At 31.1% G+C, this 21263-nt stretch overlaps 1 protein-coding gene and 1 long non-coding RNA gene across 32 annotated transcripts in view; one reads left to right on the top strand and one right to left on the bottom strand.

Moving 5' to 3' along the window:
* The window catches only part of LOC145243422 (dual specificity protein kinase CLK2-like), a 196553-nt gene that overhangs the window by 96246 nt on the left and 79044 nt on the right, over nucleotides 1-21263 (top strand). For 23 of the 31 annotated variants that reach the window (XR_013862879.1, XR_013862871.1, XR_013862872.1 and 20 more), the window contains exon 3: nucleotides 7423-7672. Coding sequence is in view for 21 of the 31 variants with exons in the window: in XM_080106300.1 (XP_079962426.1) it covers nucleotides 7423-7672 (250 nt within the window). In the remaining 10 variants the exon portion in view is untranslated. Of the gene's footprint in view, nucleotides 1-7422; nucleotides 7673-12010; nucleotides 13441-21263 lie in introns of those variants that run through there. The other 8 variants (XR_013862880.1, XM_080106308.1, XM_080106303.1 and 5 more) reach the window with 4 other exon arrangements.
* Nucleotides 4614-12304, bottom strand: LOC145243425 (uncharacterized). The gene is made up of 2 exons (XR_013862881.1): nucleotides 12172-12304; nucleotides 4614-4808 (listed from the first exon to the last, which is right to left on the bottom strand). It is a non-coding gene; the product is annotated as an uncharacterized LOC145243425 (long non-coding RNA).

Raw genomic sequence — 21263 nt, 5'->3', positions numbered from 1 at the left:
GATTACTATAGTGACTGGTATTAGTTTTGATCTGGAGAAGTTCTTTGAGATGTGATATGTGAGTTTGATGTCAGTCCTGAATCTCATGATTTTGAAATGTTTCTAGTTTTATGCACTCCAAGCTATAAAGTACGTAAATGTTATGAATTCTAACTTTAATGTGATGCCGTATTCTTTTTGAAATCAATACTCTTATGTTTTTCTCAATGGCCGCTCATCCTAGGTTTATTTGGTGCGAATCAATTATTAGTGAACAATACTTTTTTCCTGAAGGTATACAAAATTTTGTACTTGTTCAATGGTATTGCTGTTGATTATGAGAACAAGACTGCTGTGCGGATTGGTTGTCATGCATTTTGTTGTTTTTTTTTTTTTTTTTTTTGTGTTGCTATAAAGTCTTACTTGGTGGTTTACTAATTTATAATGTCAAAAATTATCTAAACGGTATGCACAGAAATAGCTTTTATCACATAAGTTTTTTTTGGTAAATGTTCCTAATAGCGACCTAAATTATTTTAAAAGAAATACAGTTAGGGAATTATCCAAAATAATTTTTCTTTGAGTAGAGAACCATTCTTGTCATAGAAAAATGATCCAGAAAGGGATGGCAAAAGAAATAACTATCATAGAGAAAAGATAATTATCTAGTTGTGAATATTAAATGTAGTTGTTTCTAGCAAAAACTGGCAGCATCAATCCAGTCAGAAGCTTTGAATTGTAAAGGATTCCAGGTTTAAAAAAAAAAAAAAAAGAAGCATGCATCATCCCCCGTGAGTGCACAGTGAACGAGACATTAAAAAAAAAAAAAATGACCAAGTTCAGCATCGCCCCCTCTCCCCATTCAATCCCAAAAGTCCTCAGGGGATGTCAAATCCTGGTGAAAATGAATAAACGATGCAGTTTTAAGCCTGAACATGTTTAAATTTGAGTTCAGCACCATGCAAAACTGCTAAATAGACATGCGCAGAAAATGTTGGACAAATATGGTAAAATAGTCCCCAAAATAGAGTGCTTGTATTAGCCCTAAAAGAGCCCCTGGGGCACACCTAAGAGTTATCGTGAAGTATAGACAAACAAAATCATATAGAAATCAGTTAGTTATTTTTCAGAGTTTTATAAAAATCCAAGGCATCAATTTTTTTTTAATAAACACAAAAGTGTCAATTTTAGGCCATTTTAATATGAAATCAACTTTAAAAGTAGTATCTGATCCTCATTTCCAGTTGGGTCTGGTACCTTGCTTGCTATTTCAGCAAGATGGTTGTCTGATAGAATTCTTGTGTTAAACTTGTGGGGAAACTTGCTGAAGTGATGCAGAAAGAAATAAATAGATTAGAATCATGAAAGTAAATCCGTATAAATCTGCCAGTATGATTATGTTGTTGGCAACTCCAGACTGGATTTGAACTCGATACACCCAGGTTATTAGTTCACTTCAGTTTAGTTCCGTCACTTTTCCTTTGAATCAGTACCAGTTGGAATAGAATTTGTTGATGAGAAGAGTGAATGCAAATAAGAAAAAGTTTTTTTTTTTTTTTTTTCTCTAACTTATACCGAGAATTTCTAATGGGAGGAGTAATTAAAGAAACGGGTGGCATCAAAGAAAAATGGGAATAACATCAAAGAATAATCGATTTGCAGATGGCACGACCATCCTGGCAGATAATGAACAAAACCTGCACAAGTTACAAATCTCTGGAGTGTCAAAAACACGATGATTAATTAAGAAATTGGCAAAAATAGAAAAAGATTTTTGTGAAAGGTGGAAATCTGAATAAAGTTTTTTAAAAGTATTTCTGATAATGGAATCATAAAATGGAACATTCAATGAGAATGTTAAGAACTTTTAAATTTTTAAAAAGTTTCTAAGAAATAATATAAATCTGAAGACAATTTGCAACTTTTCTCTATAAGTACTTTTCACACAAACCTCGTTGGTAAAACTAACACAACATTTGAGTTGTGATGCTATCATAGAATGTTAAAATACAGAAAAGACCATACGCCATATGTGTGCAGCTGAATGAATTCTAAAGAAAGCCTTATTTACATTTTTCTTAGTCTGCCTGCTTGTCTGTTCCACTTTTTCTCAGAAATTATTGGGCTGATCTTGTGGAAATTTTGTATGGACCTTTGTTGTAAAGTACAACAAATTAAGTATTATGGTATCCATTCTATGCACAAATTAATAGGATTAGTAGTATTCAATGCAAAAATGAGCACAAATTTAACCAGATTCAACCATTAATTTGGCAGAAAGCACCCCTAAGCCTATAACTTTTGCCAATTTTTAATGAGCTAAAAAGTCTCTGTATATAATATGCTAACAGTTCGTGTTCATTAACTCTCATACATTTACATGGTGATTAATTTGATGTTATTAAGATCAACTATTTCAAAATAAGTTGTTTCAAAATCCGATTGTACTGTTGACTAAATGCCTTTTTTTGTTTTTCTTTGACGAAGGAGTCACCACTAATCAAGGCCCAAATAGCGTAATAATTGTTAATGGTGCTAGAATTTGATTATTTAAGGGGACTGCTCAACAAAAACTTGTTTACATTCGAGTTGAAGGCTATCATATTGCTGTCAGCCAGGAAACAGGTCAGAATAGTTCCACAGGCGAACTGTTGTAGGAAAGAAGTTTTATCCATGGAATCTGTTTAGATTTAGGCACAGGTAGAGTGAAAGAAAATGTTGATAGTGGTTATAACTAGTCGAGTGTTGTTTATTTTTTTTTTTTGTGAAAGTTTGGCAAGCAGGGTACCATAGATTGGAGCTCAGACGAGCACTTGCCATGAAAATAACGATAGAGCAGAGAAGTGAACTGTTTTATTGATTTGGAACATATTTAGTTAACAATTCTTTTTGTAGTAAGAATACAGAATATTATTTTTTTAAAAAATTGTTAGTTTTCAGTAAAAAAAGAATATTCATTTCATTTATTTAAAGAATATTTAGCTGATAATGACAATATTTTTTCTATGGAGAAGTATTTTTTTATTAATAGTATTGATCCTTACAGGCATTTATTATTTCAAAGAAATATTATTACTAATAGTTATTAAAAAAAAATACTTATTAGTTATTAAAGATGGACATAGAAAGCAATGTGGAATTTCCATGAGGTCCTGCTAGTCTATATAATAGTGTGCTAAGGTAATTTAATGTTTATGTACACATTATCATCCTCCATCCCTTTTTTAAGATGGGATCACCCAGTTGTCAAGGATACCCATAAAAAAAAATAAAAAAATTTTTTTAAATTTCATTTGATGTTGAATGTGAAACTGAAAGTAAAATAAACTTTCTTGGCTTTCAGTTTATGATCAAAGTGTAGTATCCTGCTCTGTCAAAAGATGATTTAATAATATCAAGTTATCTGCCTTCATGTCAGACATCCATAGACGAGAAATGTCACAAACTCCTACAGGAGTTTTGGAAGTAAACCTTTACCCACATCTCTATAACCAAACATATTCTGAAAGTATATTAACCAGAGCACTTGAATAAGCACGTCTTAGTTTGAAAAAAGGCGGTGGCATGATATCGTGGGATCTGTGTTTGTGCCAGACGTTCATGGCAGCAATATACAACAGATGAGGGATACACTTGTGGAATTTCTATGCTTCTTGCTAGTCCTTAACATAATCGCTAGAAGGAAGTTCAAATTTGTAGGTCATGTAGGCTCATTTTTGGTTCCAGAGAGAAATGATATATAAAAAGTAATTTGAACAGTGTGGAGGCTTGGTGCAGGGTTATAGGCAAAGATGAAGTTGAAATAATGGCTGAGGGCAATTGCTCGGGTAGACATAATTGCTAACTGTAAATTATGGAAAGAAAGCTCTATACGATGAAGATATTGATCTTTGGTTGAGGTTTTAGTTTTATTATATAACAGTTATTGAACAAAATCACCTTTTTCCTAAATGTCAATAAAAAAATATTTAAAAACTATAAATTTATTAAAAAAATTTAATCTTTATATATATATATATATATATATATATATATATATATGAGGTGCTTTAAATAAGTTTCCAGACTTTTTTTTCGTATGGGCACTTTTATTGATGGTACACACATGAAACTCTAATCCCCTTAGAAATAATCTCCTCTAGCCACAATGTACTTGTTGTACCATTCCAACAACTGGAAGGCCCCATGTCTTGTGTGAGCGTGTCAATGACCCTTGTCACAGCCTCTTTCATCTCCTTAATTGTATCATGACAGCCTCTAAGGTTTTCCTTGAGCTTAGGGAATAACCAAAAGTGGAAGGTCTGGACTATGGGATCAGAATTGATTAGCTTGACCATCTCCCTACTGTCATGATGTCTTTGTTTCTGATCTTCTCTGAGCACCCTTGAGACAAGCTTTGCGCAAATCTTCCGCATCTTCAGTTCCTTGTGAATAATTGTGTGTACAGTTCCCACACTGATATCAAACTGTGCACTCATTGTCTCTATAGACATACAACACTACTTATCCATGAAATTCTTTATTTGGCCTATCAACTTCGGCTTTCTGAATTTTTAACTCCTCCCATGTCTCTCATCATCCCTTACCGACTCCCTGCCTTCCTTGAATTTCTTATGCCACTCAAAAACTGATGCTTGATTCATGCAAGATAGTCTAAAGCATTCCATACGTTTCTGTGGCATTTTTTCTAAACTTAAAACAGAATTTTATTTCGCATCATTCTTCTAAAGTGTCCTCGCATCCAGATTGCATTTTTGAAATTCACCAGCTGTGACAATCTGGCTTTAGTAGGGTGTATTCCAATTCTTGCTGTAACTGTTTATTTGAACCTGAAATCATAAAAATTGGTTAGTCATAAGATGTATAGCAATAACATACTGAATTTCAAGAATTTACGGCCATTTTAAATGCCTGTATAAAAAGTCTGGAAACTTATTGAAGACACCTCGTACATAGGAACTGTAAAATAATAATAGATATCAAACTGTAGTAAATATATATATTTAATTGAAATCAATTTATTTTTTTCTTTAAATTGTCATTTAGGTATTTTTCCATCAAAACAAAAATGTTTAGAACAGAAGTAAAAGAAAGAATTAAGGTAATGGGGAGGGGATTTCGGGATATATTTTAGTAATATACTTTCCTGTAACAGTGCTAAGAAATCTTATAAATCAAATTTTCTAAATTTTTCCATTACTTTTTATTTTTATCAAAAGAAAAAAATATTTATGAAAAAGGAACATCCATAAAGTACTTCAAGTGGCCTGCAATGAAAAAAAAAAAAAAAACCGAGGTGTCTTCAATAAGTTTCCAGACTTTTTATACAGGCATTTAAAATGGTTGTAAACTCTTGAAAAAAAGTTCAGAAATGTTTGATATTTCTGAAAATTCTGCAATGAAAGAATTGGAGTACTTTTATGAATATTTTTTTTTTCTTTAGTAACATTTATTTTTTGATCTGAATAGCAATTCACTTATTTATTTTGTTTATTTATGGATACTAAATCAATTTCTGAAAAAGTGAAATCTAAATAAATGTTATGCCTATCATAACATAACAGTACTTGATTCAAAAACATTAAATGCTTTAACATAAAATCCTATAGATAACCCAGTTAATCACAAGAAATAAAAGCATTTGAATAGATATAAGTTGGTTCAGTCCTATTTTGTATCATTGGTAATACAAAGCAAAAATACAATAACTTCTTTGAATTAATCGAATACTTTGATTCTCAATTACACATTTTTTTTTTTTTTTTTGCTACAACTGAATCTCTTTGGTTTTGTATGAAATTCATTGATTTCTGTACAAAATAGTTTTGCTTTTGAAAATGTATATCGTCTGCCTGCATATTTTTAAGCATTAAATTCAGAATTTGCTGTCAAAAATTAATTTCAAGTTGAATGTTACAAAGCAATCAAATCAACATATTGATAAGTTGCGTATTCTTTATTGATGCATGATAACATGTTTGCGTTTTACTGATATTATGAAACTTGGCTCACTTGGCATAATGGTAAATGTTTGTTAATGGGCTGGAAGATTGAAGCTCAATTCTTGGTTGAGTTGTCAAAAAAAAAAAAAAAAAAGGTTATTTGATGCCCACTTGCTAAACACTATTATAGGTTGAATATCAAGGGGGAGGGGAGTAATTCTAGAAAAAGAGTGGCACCCCCTATGTAGTAGCCAATGTAAAAGGAGTCTTTGACTCTCTTCTGACTATGGTCCAGCACTTTACATTTTATGGGAATTGAACTCTTTGAAAAATACTGAGAAAACAACTTCGCCTGAAATTTTCCAGCTCAATTTGATTAACAAAAATTTTTTTTTTCTATATTTTTAAAGGAATTTTTGAGATGAGGATTGATTATTTTTTTTATTTATTTGGATTCTTCAGATTTATCTTGGATGTTATTCTCAACATTTCAGCCGGTGTAACCTCCAACTTTTTTCTTGTAAAACATGAATCTGTGGTGCAGCAGTTAAAAGTGCAAAGTAATAATCAGTCCTAAGTGACACTCTTCAGGAGGTTGGAGCTTCAATCCTCAGTATAGGTGATTACTAAGAATACAATTATGAATTAAGATTTCTATCAAGTCATGATTGATGGAATGAGAGCAAGCTACCACTGTGGACTAAATAAAAAGTTACAGTAGAAATTCTGTACAAATTTGTGAGTTGAACAAGATACATCTGAAGAAAATTGAAGATTACATCAGCTAAAATGTTGTGAAAATAACATCCAAGATGAGAGCAGTAACCAGAATAATCCAAATCTCTTCCACTCCAAATTAAGCCATCCCTCATACCTTTTTTTTTGTTCCTAGAAAGATAGATGTTTGACTTTTTCTAATTAAAAAAAAAAAAAAAAAAAAAAAAAACTGTTGACGGGGAGTACAGATAATCAGATAATAGACCTGTTATTGTATCCATTTTGGAGAGTAGAAAGTGGACCCTGCATTTACTTCAGCAGTCTTGTAACTCTTGCTTTCTTTATTTTATGCTTTAGTCCTCACATTCCATGAGATGTTTCCAATAAAAAGAATTGCTATTTTCTTAGAAATCTGTCCCTTATCGTTGACCGGGTTTTGAGCTTCAAGTGTTACATGAAGTGGCTTCATGCTTTATCTGGAGCAATTTCCATAAAAGTTTAATCCTTATCCTCAAGTGGCCTATCGAAGATGTATAGCACAAACTTTTTTTTTTCTTGGGCTTTTCAGTTATTACACTATTATCATTTTAACTTGCTTCTCAACTAGCAAGAATATATATTCTGTGTCCGGCATGTTTAGCAACTGGCCATCAAAGATTCTATTTAAAACTAAAATCACTGACTTCTCAAAAGATGCATAGAAGCACCTAACAATAAACTGAAAGAAAAACATTTTTTTCCAACAAGCAATTTTTGATGTGACTTTTTTTTTTTTAAATTTCAGTCCTGATCGAAGAAGGAGACGTCACCATCAACACCATCACCACCACCATCGAGATAGGGACCATTCTGATGAAAACTCCTATAGTCCAGATCGTATGAACTACTCCAGCCGTCACAGTTACCATGATTCCGATCACAGCAGTCATTACCACTCCCATGAAAGCAGTGTCCAAAGTAGATCACATAAGCGAAAAAAGTACCGGAGGAGCTACCGGCACCACCGACCCTCGTACAGTTCACAGTCAAGTCGGGTGAGTAGAGCAAACTGAATATGTGTATTCATGATTTTTTTGGCAATCAGGAAATACCCAGATTCTCTACTACTACTGCTGTCTTGTCTGTCTGTCCCAACAGTCACATTTTGGCCTTTTATTTTTGAAAGAAAAACAAAATGCCAAACTATCACATAATTTTCTTTCAATTTCCTGTGCCTTTACAGAATCTGTTAGATGACTATATTTTAAGAAAGATAGTTAAAAAAAAAAAAAGAAAAAAGAAATGTGTTAGGGGACAAAGTATATTGAACTTTTTAAGTTGATGGCTTGGTATTCCTGCAAAGGTAAGAAGGGAATTCCATTTCATCCGAAAGATTACTTGCACAAATTATTATATAATTATATCTATCAACACCATTATCATTATTACAGCTACACCAAATATAGTTATTAATTAGTTACTTAGTTCATAGGCCATGTCATACAACTGTCCCCCCTCCTTCAATTGTCTCTTCATCTTTGTGAGTTTGTATCGTGAATATTGTCTTAAACACATTTTTTGTTTATTATAACAAATGTATAAGATTTTGTCAGAGAGAGAAGGAGAGAGAGAGTGTGTGCGTGTGTGAAAAAGACTTTTGTAAGTGTTCTTAGTTTAATCTGAGGATTCCTGTATTTGGTTTTATCAAACTATGAACATAAGATTTTGGAAAAAAAAAAAATTAAAAATGAAAAAAAAATAAATAAAAAAATGAAAAGCTACTGAAGATAAAATAAAATAACCCTTTTGTCATTTACAAAAAATAAAAAAATGTATAAAAGCTTCTATTTGTTAATCCTCTCAAAATTAACATTTTCTGAAGTTTTATTTATTTTTAATTTGTTTTAGATGAAATGTGTTTACCTTTACACTAGTATCCTCAGTTTTGCTATTACAAAGTTTCCGTTTGTGTACTCGAGTTTTCTTCATGTGTTAGAAAAATACCCAAGATACTTGGAGAAAGATTCGTTGCTTGGAACGTTGTTGTGGTGATAAACAAAATAAGCATACTAGTTTGACTGAATAATTTAAATCTTGTTTCTAACTTTGGATGTTTGGTATACACGTTCTGAAAATTTGTATTGCATTCTCAAAAGGTGAGGCTTAGCAAAAAAAAAATAAAGGGTTTGAAACTGATCTTTTAATTTTAATTAAAAATAAAATGGGTAGCATTCTTAAAATATAAAGTATGACTTCAAATAATTCTGTTTAATCTTGAGATTAATGCGTTGTATGACATCAAAATCGGTTTTGGCTTTGATTAGGACATCTGAATTCTTGAAAAATTAAATGGTTTATATAAACAAGAGAAATGGTTTAGAAAAGGGGAAAATAAAGTTAAAAAAATTTTTTTTGTCTTTTTAAAAAAAAGAAAATCCTTTTTTCCCCTCCATTCTTTTTTTTTTTTCTTTTTTTTTTCCTTAATTTTTATCGACTGCTAGAAAAATGTATTAAGTCAGTCAGTGTGTTAGTTTATTTCTGCTTCAGGCAGGTGTTCATCTCAGGTAAGGTATATAATTCTTCATTTTGGCAAATGAAAAGAGAAAAAAAAAATAATAAAAATAAAAAAAAAAATAAAATAAGCACTAACAGGCCTAAAAAAAAAATGAAGAAAATAAAATTAAAAAAAAAAAAAATCGTTGCTGTTTGCTACAATGATGACACTTTTTTTTACTACTTGGGGATCAAAAACTGTTATTAATTTTTTTTTTTTTTTTTTTTCAAATTTATTTTACAGCATTCTTCTGTTCTCAGTTTATTTGTGTACCCCCCCCCCCCAAAAAAAAAAACAAATAACAGAAGTGGAGAGACTTTGTTTTCATTTGTCACGTATTAATCCAGTTTTACATTCGTCTTAAATTTCAGTTTTATCATTAGAAACATTTTTTTCTGTCTCTCTACTTCTGTTTCTTTAGCAAAAAAAAAAAAAAAACCCAAAACACATTTAAATCAGCATTAATGAATATTTATCAAGTATGTGTTTCTAATGAATGGAATTTTTTTTCTATTATGATGCCATGTTTTGCTTGCTTCTTTAACTACTGCTTTGTTGCTGTTCCCATTCTACTAATGCTACTCTTTCTGCTGCTGGAAAATGCAGCGGAATAGTAGTAGTAGCAGTAGTAGTGGTGTACATATTTCAAACTGCATTCTGAATGAGTCTCTCTTTAATGAATGTTCAAATTTAATGTTTCAGTGGAATGATGTCAAACAGGTTTTGCATTTTTTTCTTTCTTTTTTCTTCAAACTTTGTCACACACAGCCTTCTGGAGTTATGAAGACAAGGAAAACATTTCTTAGAGGCTAATTTTGTATCTTTTTAAAGAGCTCATCCTTTTCGTCTCTACAAAGTAATTGCTGGTGCTACTATTTATTACCTTTGCTGCACAGTGTTCAATCATTTTAACTATTTTCCCTTCTGTTATTGAGTTTAATCAAAGTGGGTTGTAGGCTGCTATATTGGAGAGAAAGAGAGAGAGAGGAAGTGAATTTCTTTACATTCATTCATTTCTTTCTTTTTATACCCCTCCCCCTCCGCCCACCTTTATTTAATTTTTGCACCTGCTGCTGCTGAATGTTTATTTCATAACCAGTCATCCGTTCTACTTTCACTTTCTCATTCGTCTTTGTCTTCAAGACTGGTGAACTATTAAATGAATGAAACCTCAAACTATGTGGATTATTATGATGTAAAATTATGCCGCAGTTCAATGAAAGCTCGCCGAAACAGTCAAAGACGTTATTCTCCTCTTCATCATCATCATCATCGAAGCCTCTATTGTTTCTCTTGTAACAGCCATTGTTGTTGCCTTACCATTGTGTTAGCGTCTTCTCTTTGCCATTCTCCCACCCAATAATGGTGGCAGCATTTGACTGCGACTTTTCTTTCTCTATTGATGGGGGAAAATCTTCCTTTCTGCGTTCATTTACGACCGCAAAAAAAACTTCCAGCAAGACTTGTTTGTTTACTTTGGTCCTAAATCATCTAAAACGATTCGATCTAACTGAAACGATCACTGGCTACCGACACAACACATTCTACAGATGTCAATATCGGCGACCTGTCACCTTAAATAAGGCATGCTGCGAATGTTTTCATATCTGTGACACTCCTATTTTTCGGGCATCTCGGATAATTGTTGACAATACCACCACCATTGCTACGATGGTAGCTAATCGGTATCGGAAACACTTAAACCATCCTTGCCTACTGGCCAATGTTGATGTGCGAACACCTCCAAAGTCAAGCCGTCTGCTTTAGCAGCACGAGTGAACCACAACAGACTGACTTCCCATCTCAGCCAAACCAAAGTCGGCTTCCGATTATTGCATTAATAACACTTACAAAATTCTAACGCATTAAAATTCTGGATGTGAATAGCAAACCGTCTCATTTGATCTACCTGTTTACTATATAAGTATTTCTTTATTATATTTAAACTTTTTACAACATTATTCCCCCCCCCTCTTTTTATGTATTTATGCCCCAGACTAAATCCAACATATTTGCTCATTGTTTATATGTATTTTATTTTCATTCATAATTTTAGTTAATCAAATATTAATCTTTCTTTTTTTTTTTTTTAATCATTTATCTTCATATATATTAATATTCTTAACGTCTGTATTTAGTTTAAAGCACAATTCCATATATATATATATATATATATATATATATATATATATATATAGTGACCATTCAAAATTAAAATTCATTAACTGTTTTAAGTTTAAACAAATTCTGTTTAGAGTCATATGAAAAAAAAAAAAAAACAATATTTCTATCTGCCATTTTTCAAAAAAAAAAAAAAATAGTTACTACTTTTATATGAGTAATGTTAAGATTAAAATATATTACTAATTTGATGTAAGCATTTTGTTCATTTTTAATTTATTCAAATATTTACATTTTTAAAGCAGCAATTGTAAAAAACAAAACATTCAAATATGTAACCATAAAAAAATTAAAAAACCGGTTTGTTACATTTATCTGACAAATAGTTTTTTTGTTTTTTTTTCTAACTTGCCCTGTGATTAGTGATCTCACAACTATTTAAAGCTAGACTGTGATTATTTTTTCTTTTGTTTTGATTTTGATTCTTTTCTTTTTTTTTTTTTTTAATAATAAATAAAAGGTTATATGTAAGAATAGTTTTTTAATATTCCCTTCAGCAATGTAAACGATTTTAATAACTTTTATACTTTTTAAAATATACTTTCTTTATACTTTAACGAATATTGCTATTTTTAAATTTAATATTTTTACACATAAACTAAAATTAATTGGTAAACAAACAACTTTATCTTTATAAATATTAAATTATAAAAATAAGTTTTTTTTTTTTTTTTTTTGTAACTGCAAAGAGAATGCGAAAGTTTTCTTTTTGTCTATTCAACTTTAAAACAAAAAATCCTTAAATGAAATCCAATTCGGAACAAAACGTTTAAAATATAATAAAAGAAAAGTTAAAGAAAAACAAACAAAAAAAATTACGTTTTTGTTTAAAATCCTTACTGTTTTTAAGAACCAAGTTGAAGGAGAGAGAAAAAACAAACTATTTCTGTAGAATTCTTGCATATCGCTTTTGTATAAGACTCTACTGCTGTTCTTTTAAACTTTGACAAACTCTGTTTTGTGGCCAGAAAGAATGGGAAACTTCCACACAGTTTGCTCTCTTCCTCATCCTGTGGAATGTTTACTTGAGCAGCTGGGCCCCACTCAAGCCTCTTGTGCCTCACCCCTCCAGCAGCAGCAGCAGCAGCTTGTGTTGGTGATCAGCAGTGAAATTCAAGCTGATAGCGGCCGGCCTTGTTGCTAAAGATATACATATATTTACACATACTTATATCATATAAATATATAAGAAGACACTTGTGCACACATACATACACACACATGCATACATACACACATTTGTGTGTGTGTATATCAAGTTTAGGGCATGTGTGTGCAGTGGTATATGCAGGTACGTGTGTGTGTTTCTATCTGTTTTTGTGAGTCTAACCGTTACCACTGTTTACTACCAGCCCCTCCTCTTGTCCTCTCTCTCAGAACTCTTGGTGCTTACCAACATCTCTCCAGTGCCTGATTTGTGAAACCAGCCAGTCAACACCAGTTTCTCTTTTTCGCTTTGCCCTGTAAAGGAGGTTAAGCTAGCTTAAACAGAGGCACTACAAACCAGTAAAAGGGTGGCAGCAAGAGAAGAGAGGGGAAACGAAAAACAGCCAAATTACAAAACAAAAAATTACTTTCATCCACAGAGAAAACACTATCCCTCTCTCTCTCTCACTCTTTTTTTGATTGACCCCCCCCTCTTCCTCTGCTATTTACTAGCTCTTTTTCTTTCTTTCTCACATACACATTTCCTTCTTTTCTGTCTTGCTCTCTCTCCATCAGTAGATGGATATTATTCTTTTTACCCTTCAAGTATAACCAGCCTCCTCCATCCATGCTAGCCTTGTTACTGGCGGCTATCATCCAACTAAAAAGTAAATCCCATTTTGAACACCCAAATTCCTGGAGTACACAGTTGACCAAAGTATTTCCCGTGGTTGCCCCGATGTGGAACCTTTCGCCTGTAAAATGAAAGTGGATGTGCTGACGGCTTACAAAGAATGGGCGAATATGCCTACTTCTTCCACGGACAGTACAACCACGGCTTTAAACAACAACAACAACAATAACAACAACAACAACACGGGTACCAGCAATAACAATAACCACAATCATAATTCGACACCAACGTCCACTTTGGCAAAAAAGGTAAGTGCGTTGTTGGTAAGCCTTTTGCTTTCCAAATGTCTTATTTTGTAAGTAGAAGCAAGACATTAAAAAAAAAAACGTTGGTAAAAACGAAATTCGTAACTTCATAACTGTTGCAAATTGCATTCATTCCTTCTCTTAAGTGGCTTTCTGCAAAGATGTAAAGTAAAATCTACTCCTCATAATTTGTAACGATTTTTGAATAAAACTAAAAAGGAAAAACATTTGATATCTTTATCAAAAATTTTTAATTTGTAAAGTAATTTACTTTGATAAAGTTTGTTGATATATTGACTCTTTGTATTTATATATATATGTGTGTGTATATATATATATATATATATATATATATATATATATATATATATCTATTCACTATTTGAAACTAACACTTATTTGTTTTGTACAGATGTAGATAGTTATTGAAAGTTGTTTACCCCCCCCTTTTTTTTACTTGTTAGTTTTACTTCCTATCATTAAAAAAAAAAGGGTTTTTGGCTGTTTTATCATCAATGTTGTTTTCAGTTGCTTAAGTTTCTTTTTATCTCCTGCTTTCATCCTCTCCAAATATTTCCAGTTATTTTTATCTTCAACTTCCAATGATTGCACTCAGATATCAAAATAAATACAACTGCGTGTGTGTGTGTGTGTGTGTGTACATGTGTATATATACTTTTCATTTGGCTCTGCAGAAACCATAAGGTTGAAACCTTAACATGTAAATATGACTAATGTTAGTACCAATACGTAATATTTAATGTCAATCTTAAACTCTTATAAATATTTATAAATACTTAAAATTGCTTAGAAGAAACAATTGTAAAGATTTACAAACGATTGTAATGGTTTAAGATTTTCGGGTTTATAAATACTTTCTTTACTGTAGAAACCCCCAATTGGACAAATCAAAATAGTTTGCTCATTTTTTTTTTCGGAACTACATTTGGGAAGTCTATGACACGAAATCCTAATTACTTTGGTTCAAATTTTGATTATGTAATCCCACAATGATATATATATATATATATATATATATATATATATATATATATATGAATGATAAAATTAATTTTTTGATTGATGGAGACACTTGGTGATAACATGAAATTGTAGTAAAGTATTCAAGCTAAGTATATTTTATAAATTTTATAATGATATGATTTTATCCAATAGAATATTAAGTACTTTTTTGTCTTAATTCAGTACTCTTCTGATTTTAGGGTTTATTTCTTTGTTTTTATTTTAGTAATAATGGAGAATATATCATAAATGTATATGTGCATACATACACACACACACACATGCACGTACGTTCCCGTATATGACTGTCTACTTTTGATAAACCACTTCATGCTTTTTGTCCTCATTTTGTATACCTCCAGAAATGCATTTTTAAAAGATTGTTCTAGATCTCTACAATCTCTTCTCTTTCTCTCATGTTCTCGAGAAACTAAAAATCTTTAATGTTATGGCTTCTCTTTCCATAGCTGGACTTCCCCATGATGAGGAAGTATGGGCAGCCCAACAATAAGTATAATTTGTCATCTAACACGAACGTTGCCCAATATAAAATCCCCTCAACATTTGATAAGCTAAGTCTGGGAATGCCCACTAAGACTGGCATCACTAGCAATGGCAACTCCTCTGCATTCACTGGAAACATTGCCCCGAGGAAATTTTTAAAGGAATGTTCCAACAATTTGGTTTTGCTTCCCCCCTTGTCTTCATGAAGTGATTGGTTAATTTAATTTTAGAGATTAGTGTACTCAGTTTGGTCTTAACTTTTTCAATAAACAAAAAAATATAGATATATATATATATATAAAAAAGAAAATAATTGCCTCTTTCTTTTTCAAATAAGTTTTGAAAAAGTTTTTTTCAAGAGAAAAAAGTTTTCTTACAAAAACCATTGATAGAAATCTGTGAGTGTGTGTGTCTGTCTGTCTGTTGATGTTGTACTTCAATGTCATGATAGCAAGGTTAATACTTTGAGAATTTGGCAGAAGTATCATTTTCCATCTTACATGCACACTTACTGCTACATATTTTTTTTTTATAACTGACTGAAAAAGTAGACCATACTATTTTTGAGAGTACTTTTTAATTCTTTTTTTTTTTTTTATATAACTTGTCCCTATTCACTTCCCTATTACTAATACTCATATGGAGTTGGGAATGACAAAATAAAAATAAAACAATAACACTTTTATTTTCCCTCCAACAAGACCTAACTTTCTTGCATTCCTTTACACCAAGAAGAATTTCGGTTTTTACTCCTTTCCTCTATAAACATAACTCAAAGAACTAAGAATATGGTTTTCTCTTAAAACTTTGTCGTTGATCTCCCCCCCCCCCAAATAAAAATAATAATTGCTGTCTTTGTTGGAGTGGGAAGAAGCATGAAAGATAGGTGTGTTTTTCTTCCCCCCCCCCTCATGATTTGGCTAGTGATGAAGCCATTTAGTGATGCAATTTTGATGTGGTGAACAGCGTAACAATTTTGAGATGAGGATTATTTGTATTTCAATTATTAAGACTACTATTCTCATCCTGATTGTGATTTAACTACAATGTTATGTCGGAATAACCTCCAACCTTCTTCAGATGCATCTTTTCCAACATTGGAAATTTTTTGAATATCAGGACACAATTTTGAACTGAACAAGGGTAGATTGTTCTCGTTCCATCAGCCATGACCTAATAGAAGTGTTCGTTTATATTATTCTAAGTGAGTTTTTTGAAGATCCAATCCTTACTACAGGCAATGATAACTAAGAATAGTATAACTTAATTCTACCTCATCATAACTTATTGACTGTAACGACACTGACTGAAAACTTGAGTGTGCTAAGTTTGAATCCAGTTTGTCCACAGAAATGCTTTCATCAAACCAAACTTGTGTCTAACCTCTTAAAAATTATATAACTGCTTGAATGAGATTTATTTTCCCCTGTGGATTAAATAATCAAATTCTATCCTGGCTCCAAAGTTCAACTATTATATTTCCAAGTTTGAAAAGATGCACCTGATGAAGGTCAGAGATTACATCAGCTGAAACATTGCAAACATAACAACTAGGATGAGAATAGTCCAAATAATGCGGCACCATTTGGTTTGGTTTCTACCTTTTCTCTATCTTCTCCTGCTTTCCATTTGACTGTCAGTTGATGGTGGTTGCATTTTTGGCTGACAACTTGTACCTGCCTAACAGCTAACATAATATCTACCTTTCTATTATCAAATCCACCACTTGGATATTATAGAAACAAACATGTTGATTAGTATTTCGCTGTGAATGAATGTGATAGAATTTGTGTGCATCATTCGGAGCTGAAACAAACTTGATTGCTTTTATCAAAAAAAGTTTTGGATATATAAATAAAAACCTTAAAGCCTTAACAATTATGATATGAAGTTTTGCCATGCTTATCTTTATAGTTATTAAAAGAATTGAAAATTTTGTCTTTGTGTGTTATTCTCCCCTCAATGCCAGCTCATTTACTTGTCACTACTTGCACATATCCGGCATTGCCCTGGAATCACTTTTGTTTGGTGTTTTTTTTTATTCTGCTGTTTTTGTTTTTTGTTTATTTTATAAATTATTTTTGTTTAAATAAAATTTTGTAAGCTGAATTGAATTATTACAGTATCCTATTTGTAAGTGAATTATTAATTGAACCTAGTTGTTACAAAACTATGATTGATTTTAAGACTAGCAGGGGTAATCGGCATTGCCCGGGTGTGGTGAGGTGTGTGGGGAAGGGGGTAAGACAAAAAGGGAAAATAAAGCATAAGCGAGCAAACAAAAAAATGGCATAAATAATCCTGTTTAAATGTTAAAACTTAAAAATATCGGGGGGAGGCAAAAAAAAAATCAGCGAACATGATGGAAAAATAAAGACTAAGCAAACAAAAAAATAGCATAAATAACCCTGTTTAAATGTTAAACTTTAAGAAATTTTTAAAATAAACAAAAAAAAAACGTGATGGAAAAAAAATGGAAAATAACGAATAAATGAAGCAAAAAAAAATGGCATAAATAACCCTGTTTAAATATTAAAACTTAAAAATCGGGGGGGGGGGGTGTCATATGTCGGCGCGAACATGCAACCTTAAGATAACGATGCTGTCACTATAACCACTGCTCTACGATCGCATCAGCGAAGTAACGTCATTTTTTTTTTTTTTTTTTTTTTTTTTTCTATTTAAACTAATTCAAGAAAAATGTTTTGCGCACATGCGTGTTTGGCTAAATTGTCATGAAGGAATGATTTTTTTTTTTTAACTACCCTCTCTCATTGCAAACCTTTATTCCTATATGAAATAATTGACTGTTTTTTTCTGCACATATTATTCTAGACATTGCCCTTTCAGGCGGTACCGGTTTTAACCCGGTTCGATGCCACTAAGAAAAGTTCTAGACATAGATACATACATTCAAATAGACAGGTGAAATTTATATAATAGATAAATGTTGTTTCAATCTTTATTTATAAGGTTAATCCATGTAAATGGCTTTCAAAATATTCAATCTTTTAATACATGGGGATTTGCTAAGAATTTTATGGCTACTTTAAATGTCTTTCTAGTCTACAGTTATAATGCTTCCAAGTTCCTTTCAGATTTCAAAATAATTCTAAGCCCCCCCCACTACTCCCACTCAACTATTAATGAAAGATTAAAATGTCTGATCTGTTTATGAATTAGATGAAATGTATTGTGGTAGATTTAATATTGTAATTGAATTATATTTTTAAATAGGATTGTGAAAATTTAGTTTTATTTCAAGCTATCTATAGTTACAAGAAAAACACAAACACCCGTGAAGTTATTTTATAATATTTATTATTCTAGAGATTATGACACTTTTAAAAAATAAAAACAAAATACGATTTTTTAATCGACACTTTTTTCTATTATAATTAGTTCAGTAGTTGTCATCAGTTTTTCAAAGATTTTCTCCTTACATCCACTTATCAGCTGTACTTTATAACTGTTATTGGATTATGGATTCAGTTTCTCCCTCTTCTATTGCCACTAAATATCTTCATAAGTGTGCTACATATTTCCAAAACATTTCAGTATTTCAATTACATTTTAGTTTGCATAACTTATCGGCCATAGAAGATTATGTCAAACAACCAATTTAACTTTAATTTAATTATTTAAATGGAGTAAAATGAAAAATGCACTTTTAGAAATTAAAAAATATATTGACTCAGTTAATTTGATTTTGAGATCTTTCTATGAGCCAGAAAATGTCACCTCTATTTACAAAAAAATCTTATATAATACTGATAACTATATGAAAGAGGAACCCTTCATATTACTATGTTTTTCATTTTTTTTTTTTTTTTTTATTAATGAAGATATATGTATTAATTGGGAATTGGTATCAGAATTGGAAAATATTTTGCTTGTTTTCCGATGCCAAAAACGATTCCTTCAATTATTTTTTTATTTATTCGATTTTGTTTAAAACAAACTCTTCTACTGCTGGTAGCAATAATAAAATAATGAATATTTATTGATTTTAAACTACCATTAAAACTAAAATATATAGACCCCCCCCCCCCCAATCAAAACTTTTGAGAAAATATATGCACAGTTAACATGTGTCTTTACATTAATCAGGAGAAAATCACAAATCAATTCATCATAAGTTTAACATGTTTTACATACTGACATGTGTTGGACATTTTAGAAATTGACTTCCAAAGTAATCTATCTCTCGCTAGATTATTTAAAGTACCTTACCTGAAATGCAACTTATTTTCTTAGGAAGTCATTTTCTCAGTTGAGGCAACATTTTTATAGGACAACTACCCTTCTTGATGCCAGCACAGTGTGGTGATGGTGTCCAGTGCATTTAATCGAGACATCATCTCTAGGTGATTGCCTATCAAGGATAAAGAGCGCTTCACCTTTCCTTGTTTCAAACTTTGTTTAACCAGCTAAACACTTGATGATATAGGTATGGATGATATGTCAGAAGAATTCTTTTGAATATATAATGTTAACAATATCGGATAGTTAAATTGAAAGTTTAAAATGTTAACGAGAATTTATAGATGCATATTTAACTTCTTTTAAATGTACTTGAGAAAATGAAATTTGGAAACCTTGCTTTGAACATAGAAGTTGTGTAACATATTGTCAATCTCTATTTTTATAAAGTTAGATATGTATACATGTTAATATATTTCTGTTTTTAGGATTAGCTCCTAAACTAATAAATCGATCATGAATTTGGCGCACAACTGCTAGATGTAAGAGTGATTGTGTGTTATATTTAATTTTATGCAAAGGAGGTAAAGATGGGTTTGAAGACATTTGTGAAAATTTAGATACTTCCAATTTTTGTGAAATTTTAACAATAGGTATTAAGACATCAATTAATATGCCTCCAAGATTGTTTTTATTTTATTTTTTATTTATTTTTTTAAGGGTTTTTAGTAGGCATAATATGGATAGAATCTCCCATTTGAAAATTCAAATATTGCAGATTTGCATTAAATCCATATCTATAGTCATTAGACATCAATTAAGCAAGATTTCTTGAATTTCCATTTTGATCAAAGTGCCAATGAGTACCAACTAAAGACTTACCTTTTAAAAGGTGATTTTTTTTTAGGTCTATTCAGAACGAATATAACATTTAAAATTGTTGTCAACAAGTAGTTTTTATGATATTAAGACCTTAATAATCCAATGCAATCTCTAATGATTTTCAGTGGTTGCCATATTGGTTTTAAGACACTTATTATTAGTTAGTTTTTTGCAATAAAAATAATATGGCGACCACTGAAAACCAGTAGAGAATACATTGGATAATAAAGGTTTTAATATCATAAAAATTGTTTATCGGAGACGATTTTGAATATGATATTCTGCTAAAAAATCAGCTTTTTGAAGGTAAGTTTTTAGTTGGTACTCACCGATACTTTGATCTCAATGTCTTTTTGAAGACTCCTTAAGTTTAAAAAAGCCTTAAATTTTACACATTTTCTGGAGTGAAAATAATAGAATGGATTTTGATTAAACTTGGAATGTGGATTCTAGACATAAGGTTTAGCAGCATTATATCTTGATGTAAACTTTGTAACTGGACATAGAAGTGATAAAAAAACTTCTGTTTCGGTGATTAATTTTACCCATCCTAGGACGGGTATTCTCTCAGTATAATGTATAAATTTAACTATTAATTTCAGTTATATGTATTTTACTTATTTTTGTAATTAAATATTAATTTTAACAAAATTTATCTATTACATTAAAATGAACTTGGTAAGTTGTTGATGAGACTTGCTCTCAGCTTAAAAACTAAAACAAGGATTTTAATGGAGAATCTGTTAATCATTAATGTAATTAAGTGCTTAAAGGAAGGTGGGGGCGACCTGTTTTAATCAATAGCCTTTATTTATAAATGTAAAATATTTTCTAATATTTTATTCTATTGACAATTTTATATCCGTTTAACCAAAAGTTTGTGTGTCAGCTAGTTGTACTCTTTAACTGAAAAGAGGGGGGTTATTACTGTTCCCCTTCCCTATATGGTAGTTGGGTGTGGTTGATATAGGGAGCCATTGTTCTAATATTTGCTTAAATATCATTAAAAGGTTACAGTTCCAGGACATGGACAGGATTACTTAGTCTTTAAATGCTTCTTATATATGTATGTAGATAGATAGATAGATAGATAGATATGCATGTGTTTGTCTGTGGGTTGTTTGGTGTACATCACTAAGTCATGGTTTTGGTATGTACGACTGCTCAGTCAATCTACTAAAAATTACACAAATATATACTAGCTCTACTAATAA

This window comes from Euprymna scolopes, chromosome 22, assembly GCF_053919585.1.
Source record: "Euprymna scolopes isolate OS-2025 chromosome 22, ASM5391958v1, whole genome shotgun sequence".
Taxonomy (NCBI): Eukaryota; Metazoa; Mollusca; class Cephalopoda; order Sepiida; family Sepiolidae; genus Euprymna; species Euprymna scolopes.
The sequence above is the reverse complement of the archived record's forward strand: the minus strand, read 5'-3'. Positions and strand labels throughout refer to the sequence as shown.